General features: G+C 36.4%; 1 protein-coding gene across 1 annotated transcript; it reads left to right on the top strand.

Annotated features, from left to right (window-relative positions):
• The first annotated feature begins 7,543 nt into the window (after positions 1-7,543).
• On the top strand, positions 7,544-8,677 carry LOC138027799 (protein phosphatase 1 regulatory subunit 27-like). The gene has a single exon (XM_068875415.1). The coding sequence runs from the start codon at positions 7,654-7,656 to the stop codon at positions 8,161-8,163; it is 510 nt and encodes a 169-aa protein (XP_068731516.1). The 5' UTR covers positions 7,544-7,653; the 3' UTR covers positions 8,164-8,677.
• The last annotated feature ends 3,070 nt before the right edge of the window (positions 8,678-11,747 follow it).

The following is an 11,747-nucleotide window of genomic DNA, read 5'->3' as shown; positions in this document are numbered from 1 at the left end:
TGTTTCATGATAGCCATTTATCGACACAGTTGAGGCTAAGTTGCGTAAACTTAAACTTTGCCGACTCGATGTTTTTATATTTTTGAGCGGGAATTTCTGGTTTCCCTAGTCTTGATAAAATCTTCAACCGAATGGTCAGTTTCGTGAAAAATGATACCCTATTCTAGACCCAAACGCTATGATTTATATACTCTATCCTAGAGTAAACTGCTTGAAAACCATACCCTGCACAGCGGCACATAACTATATAGTCCATATATGACAGTACCTCCCTCGGGGCTAGGGCATGAATTGCTTGCTGTTACTGTCACAATGACTATAAGGATTTGTATGAGTTTATTCCTCAGAGCCTCGAGAGGATGCCTTTTGTTTAGGACTGAATTTTAATACTGAATATCGAAAGTGGGCTATGGTGGCTATCACTCAGTTTTTTTGAACCTGGCGACACAAGCACAAGCGTAAGCATAAGAGCGCTTATTTCACTGTGAGAACGGGGTTGACGCAAGTATTAGCATAAGCACAAGCACAAGCACAAGAAACTATTTTTTTCCTTTTCCTTGTCCTTGCAAGCGCTTATGCTTGCGTTCGCTTGCGTCGTGTGAAACCGAAACGCAGCATAAGCACAAGGAAATTTGTTGCGTCTGGCCAATTAAAGCACTCGTTCCAGATTCCCTGTGTCTAAGTATTTGAAAAAAATGGCGGTTGCCATGGTTGATCTTGATGCTTATGTCGCCGTTGGTTTTCACTGGCATAAGCTGCTTATGCTTGCGTTGTGCTTGCTTCACTAGCGAAAACCAGGCTTTAGCAAATTCATGTCTTTACAACGTAGTTCCCAGGGTCCTCTCTCTTTCTCCCTCGAGAAAGGAAGAGAGAGGACCCTGAAAACGAGGTAGATGTCTCTAAGCATACGGTATTGTTTTTGTTGTTCAGTATATATTTTGTTTTCGGTTTGGGCACCGAGCCAGAGTCACTCACCTTAGGAAAGCAGCCACATCGCCCATTTATTACGTCAGTGTGTTGCCCGACACTGGCTATATACCAACGGATACGAAACAATCAATCTTTATTCTAATGCCTAAGTAGTCAAGGGCACAAACATGTTCGGAATACCGAACCATAAGCATCGCGAGCCATGTAACCAAACTGTTGCTAAAAATAATACAAGTGAGAATAGCAACTATTTTGTATTTTTTTCTTCATTCATCATGATGCAAAATATTAGGATACAATAAAAGAAAAAAGAAGTACAAGAATGGAGAAGGGCACAATATAGTACGACTAGTTAAGGCCCTTGAAATACCTTCTAATCAATGTATCATTTTTTGAGCACAAAGACGCAAACATAAGCACACGCACGGACGCACGCACACACCGCCCACACACACCACGATTGCAATCAACTAAGTTCAATACTGAGCAAAATAATATTTGTAAAGTGCCTTTTTAAAAAGACGTTTAGATGAAATACTACGAACAGAAAGAGGGAGGTCATTCCAATAGTATTTACCAACAACGGTGAGGCAAAACTTCCTTATATTAATTCTAAATTGGGGAACAAATAATTGTTGGGTAGATGCACTTCGTGTGGAATAATTATGATGCTCAGATACGAGAGATAATGAAAAGTTACAACGCTTATTATCACAAATATGTTCATGCATAAATAAACACGTATACAATTTAACAATATCACGAAATTTAAGTAAACCTGAATTAACATAGTGAGGGGTAATAGAGTCTCGTAAAGGAACATCATTCATTATTCTTACCACTTTATTCTGTAATCGGATGAGTTGAGATAATGGGCTATCATAAGTATCACCCCATAGGAGACATCCATATATGAGATATGGGTAGACAAGAGTATAATTAATATTAATGAAACAATGATTTCCTAATATACGCTTGATCTTGGTCATTATATTAATATTCTTACTCAGTTTATCAGAGACATAATCTATACGATCATGCCCCGACAAGTGACTATCGATAAAAATTCCTACGTATTTGAAACAGGAAACTCGCTCTGAGCACTGACCTGCGAATATTAATGGTGGTAATAGATTATAGTTAATTTTCTGTCGAGCTTGAAAGACAATGTACTTGGTTTTTTTTTTTTTAAGTTTAAAGTTAGTTTATTAGCACATAGCCATTTATAAATGCTAGGTAATTCCAAATTTATTTGTAGTAGAAGTTTTTCTATACTTATATCTGAAGCTGTTAAAGAAGTATCATCAGCAAATAATCTCATAGAAAAGAAATTGGAAGCCTGAGGAAAGTCATTTATGTAAATCAAAAATAGTAGAGGTCCTACAACTGAGGAAATATGCATAGTAGTAGAAGCAACACCATTTACAAAAACTCTTTTCTTTCTTTTGCTAAGGTACGATTTAAACCAATTCATATGAGAATTTTGAATACCATAGTATGATAATTTGGATAGCAGTATCGAATGATTAACAGTGTCAAATGCTTTACTGAGGTCGAGAAATATTGTTACAGCATAGCTACCTTGATCAAGAGGTGTAGATATTTCCTCAATAAGATCAACAAGGCAGTCCATTGTATAGTATTACCTAGCTTGAAACCATATTGATTGGAAATTATAATATTCTATTGAAAAGTAATGCATAAGTTGGTTATATATACATTTCTCAAATATTTTACGTCACACAGTAAGAACTGATATAGGTCTGTAGTTATCACAAAGGAAAACCCTGTTTAAAGATAGGTACCACTCGAGCAATTTTTAGATTATCTGGAAATACCTCTTGCTTAATAGACAAGTTAATAATATATGTCAAAGGTCGAAAGATCTGAGGTGCAGCAACGAAAGAAGCTTATCTACACCGAACGACTTTTTACCATCAAGATTATCAAGGAGCAAAAAAACTTCAATTTCATTAACTAATCTAATAAATTGAGATCTAGTCCGTTTTAAGTAAGAAGTAAAATGACGGTTTGATTTAGGCAATTTGGATGCAAGATGAATAGGAATATTACAGAAATATTTCTTTATGACATTAGAAATAGAGATTGGTTGTTGATATTGTTTATCATCAACTTGAAGTTTATTAATACTGCATGATGGACGCCTTTTATTAATTATGAACTTCATGTTATCCCACATTTTCTTAGAATTAGTAGAATCAGCAAGAACCTTTTTGTAATATGACTCCGATAACATTTATTTATAGAAGTTATTTTATTACGGTATAATTTATATTTATTCAAAAACAATAAATTATGCGTAAACCTCAAGTTATCCATGGTTTGGAGCTAGTACTTTTTACTCTCACAGATTTTAGGGGTGCATGTTGATTACTTATTCTATTAAAAATATGTAGAAATCTTGGCAGACTTTCACCCACATCGCTGGAACTATAAACTGAGGACCAATCAACCTCATTTAGTGCCATCTTAAATAAACCCGAGTTAAATCTTTTTTAAATCTCTTAATTCGAGAGTGTCCGGAAAAGGCCCGGGGTATGTTCCAGATTATAGAAAATACTAAAGACAGGAAGATGATCAGCTATTTCTATAGCAATACTGCCACTTGTAGAGGGCAGCGAAAAGTTAGCATAAATATGATCAATACAAGTCTGACTCGACTCAGTTACACGAGTTGCCTCGAATATAAATGGATTGAAACCTTCTGAGCGCAATAAATTTATATATTCTTTGGTTGGCTTTAGAGTGTTGAAGTTATCATCACCCATAATAAAACATTTCTTGTCAGAGAAATAAATTGTATGTAAAAGTTTCTTCAACTTTATCTAAAAATTCACGATTTGAAAGACTGGGTGGTTTGTATATAAAACCGATAATTAAATCTTGTGTTTCTATCCACACGTTTTCAATTATATCCAGTTTCAAGTCGTCCCTAATAATTAAATAACCCAACGCCACCGCCACTTGAGAATTCACGGTTATTGTTTACTAACAAATAGCCTGGTATATTTAAACAATCTAAATTAGTTTGAGGTGAGAGCCAGGTCTCACAGCATCCGATGAAATCAAAAGAGAAAGGAGTAGAATCTAAAAAAGTTACAAAGTTCTGTAAAATGTTGGTTCAAACGTCTAATATTCAGATGAAGAGCAGATAATTGTGACTTTACAACAGGGAACACCTCGTTCAACTCATCTACAGTGTGAATATTCCGCGGTCGTTAAAAGATTGTAGATTCAAGTCAGGATCGACCAAGAAGTCAGCATTCTACAAAGTGATTTCAGACCAAAAATGGGTACGAGAGAAGGAATTTTCAATCTAAGAACAATATGAGAAAGAGCTTTATAAGTAGAAAAAGAGATCCACATGTGTTTCATTGACTATACCAAAGCATTGGACATAGTCAAGCACTCTAAAATGATAGAATGTCTTCATGAAATTGGAATAGATGAGAAAGATTTGCAGATCATAACAAAGACGTGTTGGGAACAATCAGCAGTTGTTAGAACAGAATTTGGTTGAGAGAAGGTTGTGTTTTGTCATCCAGTTTATTTAATCAGCACGCTGAAAAAATATTACAGAAAGTAGAAAAAAATGAGTTGAGTCGTGATAGGAGGTGTTAACATCAATTACCTTCGATAGGTCTATGCCGATGACTGTGCACTAATATGTTTTTGTCCAACTGATCTACAAAGCCTAGTAACAGCACTTAATGAAGCAGGAAAACTATATGGTATGGAAATGAACATCATTAAAACCAGAACAATGGTAGTAGGAAAACAACACACACTCCTCGTTTAGTCGTTTAGTAGTTTAGTTGTGCCGCCCCAAGACTTTGGAATCTGCTTCCTACCACAATAAGATCTATTTCTAGTTTAATACGTTTAATATGTTTAATATGTTTAATATGTTTATCACTGCTGCTTGTGTCTTATTTCTAGTTTAGATATTTTTAAAATTAGGCTTAAAACTTTTTTATTTAATCGGGCATTTAATTAGTTACTATAGTTTTTATAATTAATTTGCATTATTGATGAATTCTTCTATTTATTTATGGAATTTTTGAATTGTAACTTTGAACTTTTATTTTATTTTTAATTTAATATTTATTGTAAGGCGCAGTTGAATATTTTTATAGAAACTGCGCGGTATAAATTTCAATTTATTATTATTATTATTATTCCTAGAGTAAACATTATGCTTGATGGTAAATCTATAGAACAGAAAGACAAAATGGTTTATGTAGGAAATCTCTTGACTGTAGACAAGAGATGTGAGAAAGAAGTAAAGCGAAGAATAGCGTTAGCAAAACGTGCATTCCACAAAATGTCAAGAGTACTCAAATCAAGAAATATTAATATGCAAACAAGGAAAATAATAGAGCGAGTTTCAATCGACTGTCGTAAAACCAAAACCAATCCAGTAAACCAATCAAACATCGAAGTAATTACACGTAGCCGACACAAAGCGCGGGAAAATGTGCACGCGCGAGCCACAGTTGGTTTTGGTTTCACTTCTGATTGGTTGAAATAATGGCACGAGAACTTTGAACCAATCACTGAGTGAAGTAAATGCAAAACCAAAGCAATTCGTTAATTACTTTCGACACTCAATTGAAAACCGCTCTATTGAGGTGTTGTTATATATGGTCAACATTATTATATGGCAGTGAAACATGGACTCAGACCAAAACCATGGAAAGTAAATTAGAGGCTTTTGAGATATGAATGTTTTAAAAGAGTATCATGGACGGAACATAAAACCAATGAAGAAGTTCTAAAGATGGCAAATACAACAAGCTCATTGTTATCAACAATAAAGAATAGAAAATACCAGTATTTTGTACACGTAATAAGAGCGAGGTCGATCCAAAAATTGTAACTGAGCTTAACTGGAAGGCAAAATTGAAGGGAAGAGAGGTCGGGGGTGAAACAAGAGTTACCTGGATGAAAAACATCAAAGTATGGTTAAGACACACCAATAATGGATGTGTAAGAAGAGCGGAAGACCGGAACAGCTGGAGATCCATGATAGCCGACCTACTTTTAGTAGATGGCACTTGATGCTGATGATGATGTTAACCGACATATTCAGAAGGGGCGTCCTCAGTTTTTACGTGGGATTTTGGTTTGTCAAGACGCATAAAAAGCCCATTTGGCGGCATACTAGAGATTGAGAAAGGAATGGTGTGGGAAGATGATGCGGTCGATTGATCGAATTGGCCTCGAAATTTAAAATGAGGAGTTATTTCAGTCAAGGTTTAATATTATTTGTTTCCGACAAAACATAAAAAAAACTTATGCGCTTGAACGCAATCGTTGCTTACGGTATTTTAGGAATAAAATCATCAAACGCGTTTGCATTCGGACCACGTCATCGAGCATTCATCCCACTTCGGCATGCAGTCTGACATACGAACATTGCTGCCTTCATAAAAAAGTTATTATTGATATTACTCCCAGACAAAAGCTATAAGGTTAAAAAAAGAGAAACAAGATACGCTCTAAAAAACGTTGTTTGCCGAAAGAGTAGCAATAAGTTTTATATCGTCTCCACAAAAGGTCGGAAATTCCCACAAACTACTTGAACATAACAGTGAGTTCATTTATCCAAATTTTGGCATTGAGATGACAGGTTGATAGTGCGAGTAAAAACAAACATGGGAAAAACTTAAAAAACAAGGGCAGCTCGCCAGAAAGGCAAAACAAGGACCATAAACTGCATGCAATGACCAGAGAGGCCGCTGGAAAGGAAACTACACTTAACAATATCGTGCAATCACAATGCCAGTACAACACGAGGAAGCTGCGGGCAAACAACTCGGAATGGGGGGAGGGAAGCGTTCCTACTTTGCGGCAAAACATAAGTACATTTGATTACAATTGCTGTTCATATGGTATTGAAATTTCCCACGGTAAAACCCGCTTCATTCATAGAACTGAAAGGAAAAAAAAACATTGAAACAAGGAAAAAATAAACTAGTTAACTTTTAACCCTTTAACAGGATCGTGTCTCCTCTTTTCACCGAAGGGACACCCACGATCAGAAATCTCAACCTTTACAGCATAAAGATCCAGTGCTAGAATACTCTTGAAGAATATGGAATATTATAAACTGGCTCAAGTATTAGAAAGTTAATAAGCTAAAAATAAACAGGCTTTCAAGGAGGATGAATAGCGTGACCTATTTGTAGTGCAATCTGTTTACGACTTCCGTGAAAAAAAAAATGCTTTTTTGAAGTTTGGACAATCGGTTCCGCGCATTATAGCTTAAGCGATTATGACCCACCTAACTCGGCACGCAAGCGAGGTAAATAACAACCGTGTCGCATGCAAATTACCTGATATGGCAAAGTACAAGATGTGTATCTAACACACTTGCAGCTAAGACCCATTAATTAAGGAAGAATCGTGTTGCTTTAGATAACAAAGTAAAGGACCCATGATCTGTCACTCGACGAGAGGTCACACGTGCAAAACAAAACGTCACGACTCAAGAGCAGTGACGTATTACAATTGCAACATCGGGAATGGTCAATTATTGCATTACGTGCGTTGTTAAAAATATTCAATCGTAACTCCAACGCATAAGTATTCCTATCAAGACAGATCACTTCAGTGCAACGAATTTTCCGAAGGCGTCAAGTGATTTTGTCAGCAAGCTTGAAAATTTCAAGAGTATTTACTAACAAAAGTTACAACAACATGCAAGATTTGCCTACACCTGGGTTGACTGATAGCTCTCCGGAGACAAAAAAACGCAGAATTAGTCGTAAATTTCCTATAGACATGGTTCTGCAAGTTCAAATAGCGGCGGTGGAGACTAAAGGCAGAGAAGCGTTGAAAAAGAGACTACGGAAACAAATAACTTGTTGTGAGATCAATGAAATTACAACTTCAGGACTTACAGCTCTCAATCAGTGTGTGCTGGATGGTAATTACGAAAGCGTTAAGATGTTAGTAGAGCTTGGTGCAAATGTGAACAAAAAGGACAGATTCGGATGGACCGCTCTTCATTACGCAGCTAGCGAGGGGTATGAAGACATTTGCCGATTCCTTTTAAGGAACGGCGCCAACCTTCGAGCGGAGGACAAAGATGGAAAATTCCCTGTTGAAGTCACGGACGATGAAATTATTCTTCGTATTTTACTGAGAGCAACTTTGATCTACAATATGCCACCAATGGATAGAGAGTCGCTTAAGCATAGCTGTTAGGATTTTCGTAGGCCATTTAAAGATAAAATGAGCTGTTAATTGTTAAAATGCAAACACTCAAAGGAGTGGAGAAAGAGACGAGGGTTTGTTCTATTCCGAGCATTGATGGAACCTTTGCGGCTACTCCAAAGAACACCAAAGCAAAATATCGGATAATGGAAAGCCTCAGGCAGGAAACCAATTGATGTTGAGTTGACATTTGCCCGACTACAAACAGAAAGTCGTGTGAAGAATTTTCACAAACATGTACTAATGGCCCACCTAGACAAGAGTCTTAGTTTGTGTAAATACTATTTTAATTAGTGAAAAGTAAAAAGATATTAGTTTTGACACCGCTAGGTCTGTGCATGATCGATAAATGTGTTAGATATCTGTGATACATCACGTCTTCTCCATTTCGCACGCATAATAGTTCTTCGTTTATATTGCTGTCAGTTATCACTAGAAATTAATTACGGTGTAGCGTAGCTCAATAGTGTAGTATATAAAACAATAAAACGAGGATTGACAGAAACATTGAGTGGTTTTCAAATCTGTTTGTACAAAATAATTTCAAATACATGGCGTTAACAGAACGTGCCTCACAGGCAAACTCATTCTTTCTACCGGTAGTTTCTTTTGTCGCCAATCAAAGACTGAAGTGTAAAATGACTGATTCATGTGGACCGTCTGCGTATTCAAGGTGCGAAAATTTTCGCTGTTAAGCACATTTTTTACATACAATAAAAAATAATTTACGAAATTTATAGTCTTGACTAGCTTTGCGGAACAATAGAAGCGAAACTAGAAAAATGTAAGGCTTCTCTCGGTGTGACGGGACACTATTTGTGCTTGTATTTGTATTTGAATGCAGTTGAAAGCTGTCGTTCTTAGTGAGGGCTCTTTTTGCGTTTTATTGTTGTTGTTTTTTTGACACAGACTGTAAAGTGCAAGCTTGTTTCCGCTATCTAGCAGCTGACGGAGTTTTTTTCCCGACAAAACGAAGACTCGAAGCAATATGCAGCAAAGCATTTTGCATTGAAATGAGAGCCATGATATTGCCTTAGTCCTTTATTAGACTACAAAACAAACTTCCTAGGCCGATATTGTTCGCGGACAACAATACTTAGAAAGACATGATATATTTCGTGTACATTCAAGGTCATTTTCTCATGTCATCATCAATCAACGACAAAGCCGTATTTGTTTGTTTCGCATCCCAATTCACGTAACCCTGTCAATCCTACATTTTTCTCAAGAAAAACAAACACTGATAACGATTTGACACGAGACTTAATTGACAGCAACATTTTGAAGAACGCAAAACTCTCGAGTGCCCATGAAATACAGATAAATCACGATTTACATTCTTCCGAAAGAATCCGGTTTTTTCCTAGTTTTTCTTTTTCACTTTTGATTTTTCTAAAACAACGCTTGTGTCCTAATATCTCAGTTTTTCCTGCTTACTATCTTTTAAATTTTTCGAAAACAACAGGATGAAATTCTGTCATAAATTTGAAAAATGGTACTTAAAAAAAGATGCTTACGGAAGACTGAGACCGATCTTTAATTAGAGGTAATTACTGCTTGTACCGACGGGTCGACATCCCAACTGGAATCGATCCATCCAAAAGGTCCTTAGCGGGTACATGAAAGTCAAAAGGAGACCACACGTGAATTCGGAAAGGACATGTATCGATATGGAGTTGGGGGTTACGGGTCTCAGCTATCGGTTAGATTCATTTCGGCTATTTCTCAGCAATTCGAGGCTATCTCACTCGGCAGTACCCTAAGCAACAAGTTCAAAACGCAGCGTTTCGTCGCTAGTGATGGAACATTTGGCAAGGTAACGTTTACCTTACCACATCCTGGATACAACATGGTTGGTCTTCGTGGATTGCAACCAAGTGTATTATAGGTTTAAGCGTTTTTTTTTTTAATCAAATACTGCATCAAGGGGAGGACAATTCTGCCATCAGTGTGTCGGTTAAACTTGTCAGATAAAAATGCTCCAAATACACGTAGGAAATCCAGTGATAAAAAGAAATGGTATGGGTGTAGCAATGAAGTAGTAGTGAGGGCTGTTTTAATATTCAAGTAAATGATGAGTTCGGCGTTTTAGTGATGAACATACAAAGAAAGAAGTGTGCCTTTTAGGCCGTGCCCAAGGAAGAATATCCCTTCAAAGTATTTTACTGAGCCGAGGATGCACTTGTGACAGATAGTTTCCACGGGAACAGTAAATAAAGATTAAATACCTTGAATAGTTTAAAAGTACAGATTCCGAACAAAACAAATGACAGTCCAGCAACGTTAGTTGCATCATATATAATCAGGTCCTTAGCTGATTCAGTGCTTATTTTAAAAAGATTTTAACTCTAAAACACTGCAAGGAAACTAAAGAAAACACAATCAGATGGACGTTTTCGCAAGAAATAAAGACGCAAAGAGGGGTTAATTTTTTTGTTCAGCTGGAAACACATGGGCTCTTTCACTACAGCATTAAAACCTACTTTAATGTAAAAAAGAGGAAAACAAATTCACAATTGCAAAGATAGCAAACTCAAGAACATTCTCTTCAGATTTATGGCAATTATTTCTTAAAGTCACTTCAATTAAATAAACGATGCAGATACACATTATAGGGTCATTAACAACTCTTATATGAAAACAATATCCGAAGAACATGATATTCCGACGGGGCTATGCTTGGAAATGTTCTAAACGTTTTAAATGAAAAAAAGTCACGTAAGGAGACCATCTGCTGGCATACTTTTCTAATCCTTTTACGATGAATAAATCTTTACACGGACGAAAAGTGACAAACGTTCAAATAAAGGAATCATAGCTTCTTTTTCCGAAAGAAAATCCAAAGGAAACTATCGTGCAAAGCTGAATAAACTTATGTCGGTATCCAAATAGTCACGCAAAACTAAAAAAAATGGCACCAATATTTGGAAACCAAAACCAAATTGTTGTCCTTGAGGAGTTAATAGCCTTTGCTTCTATTTATATCACAGCCATAAAGCAATAAAATGAAATTTGAACTCAAGTACGCTTCGGCTGAATTCCTCTCAGAAAAATCTCACATGCTTTAAAGTTACCCGCAATATCATTTCAAAGCCCATTTTCAAATCTTGAAAGTTATCGGCCTGCAAAAATAGCGCAGTAACATCCGGAGGTCATTTTGTGGTCGGTAGAACGGGGAGTGTTTCGTTTTTATAGCTTTCTCTCACATGTGAAAAGCAAAACGCGGCCCACACATTAAATTATTTTGTTAATTTGTGGTTTGCGGCAAAATGATTAGCGTTGTAATTACAACAAACCAGACAGTCATCATTTTGTCGTTTAAGAAAAACCTCCCACCGTCTTCATTTTGCAGTTGGTAAATGGTTGCGAATAACTTAAAATTTAAGTAAAAAATAATGGCACTCTGCAACATTTTCAAAGTCCAAAAACAACCAAAAGTTCTAAAGGAAAATAAATCACTTCGGGAAACCAGTTTTTCCCAAAGAATGTTATCCCACTAAGAACGCTGAGACAAAAAACGCAGAAGAATTCGTCCTCTGCATCGTCTAAACAAAGACTTGCAAGAGTTCGTCGTT

This window comes from Montipora capricornis, chromosome 12, assembly GCF_036669925.1.
Source record: "Montipora capricornis isolate CH-2021 chromosome 12, ASM3666992v2, whole genome shotgun sequence".
NCBI lineage: Eukaryota > Metazoa > Cnidaria > Anthozoa > Scleractinia > Acroporidae > Montipora > Montipora capricornis.
Note: the sequence above shows the minus strand (reverse complement) of the source record. Positions and strands in the feature narration are given on the sequence as shown.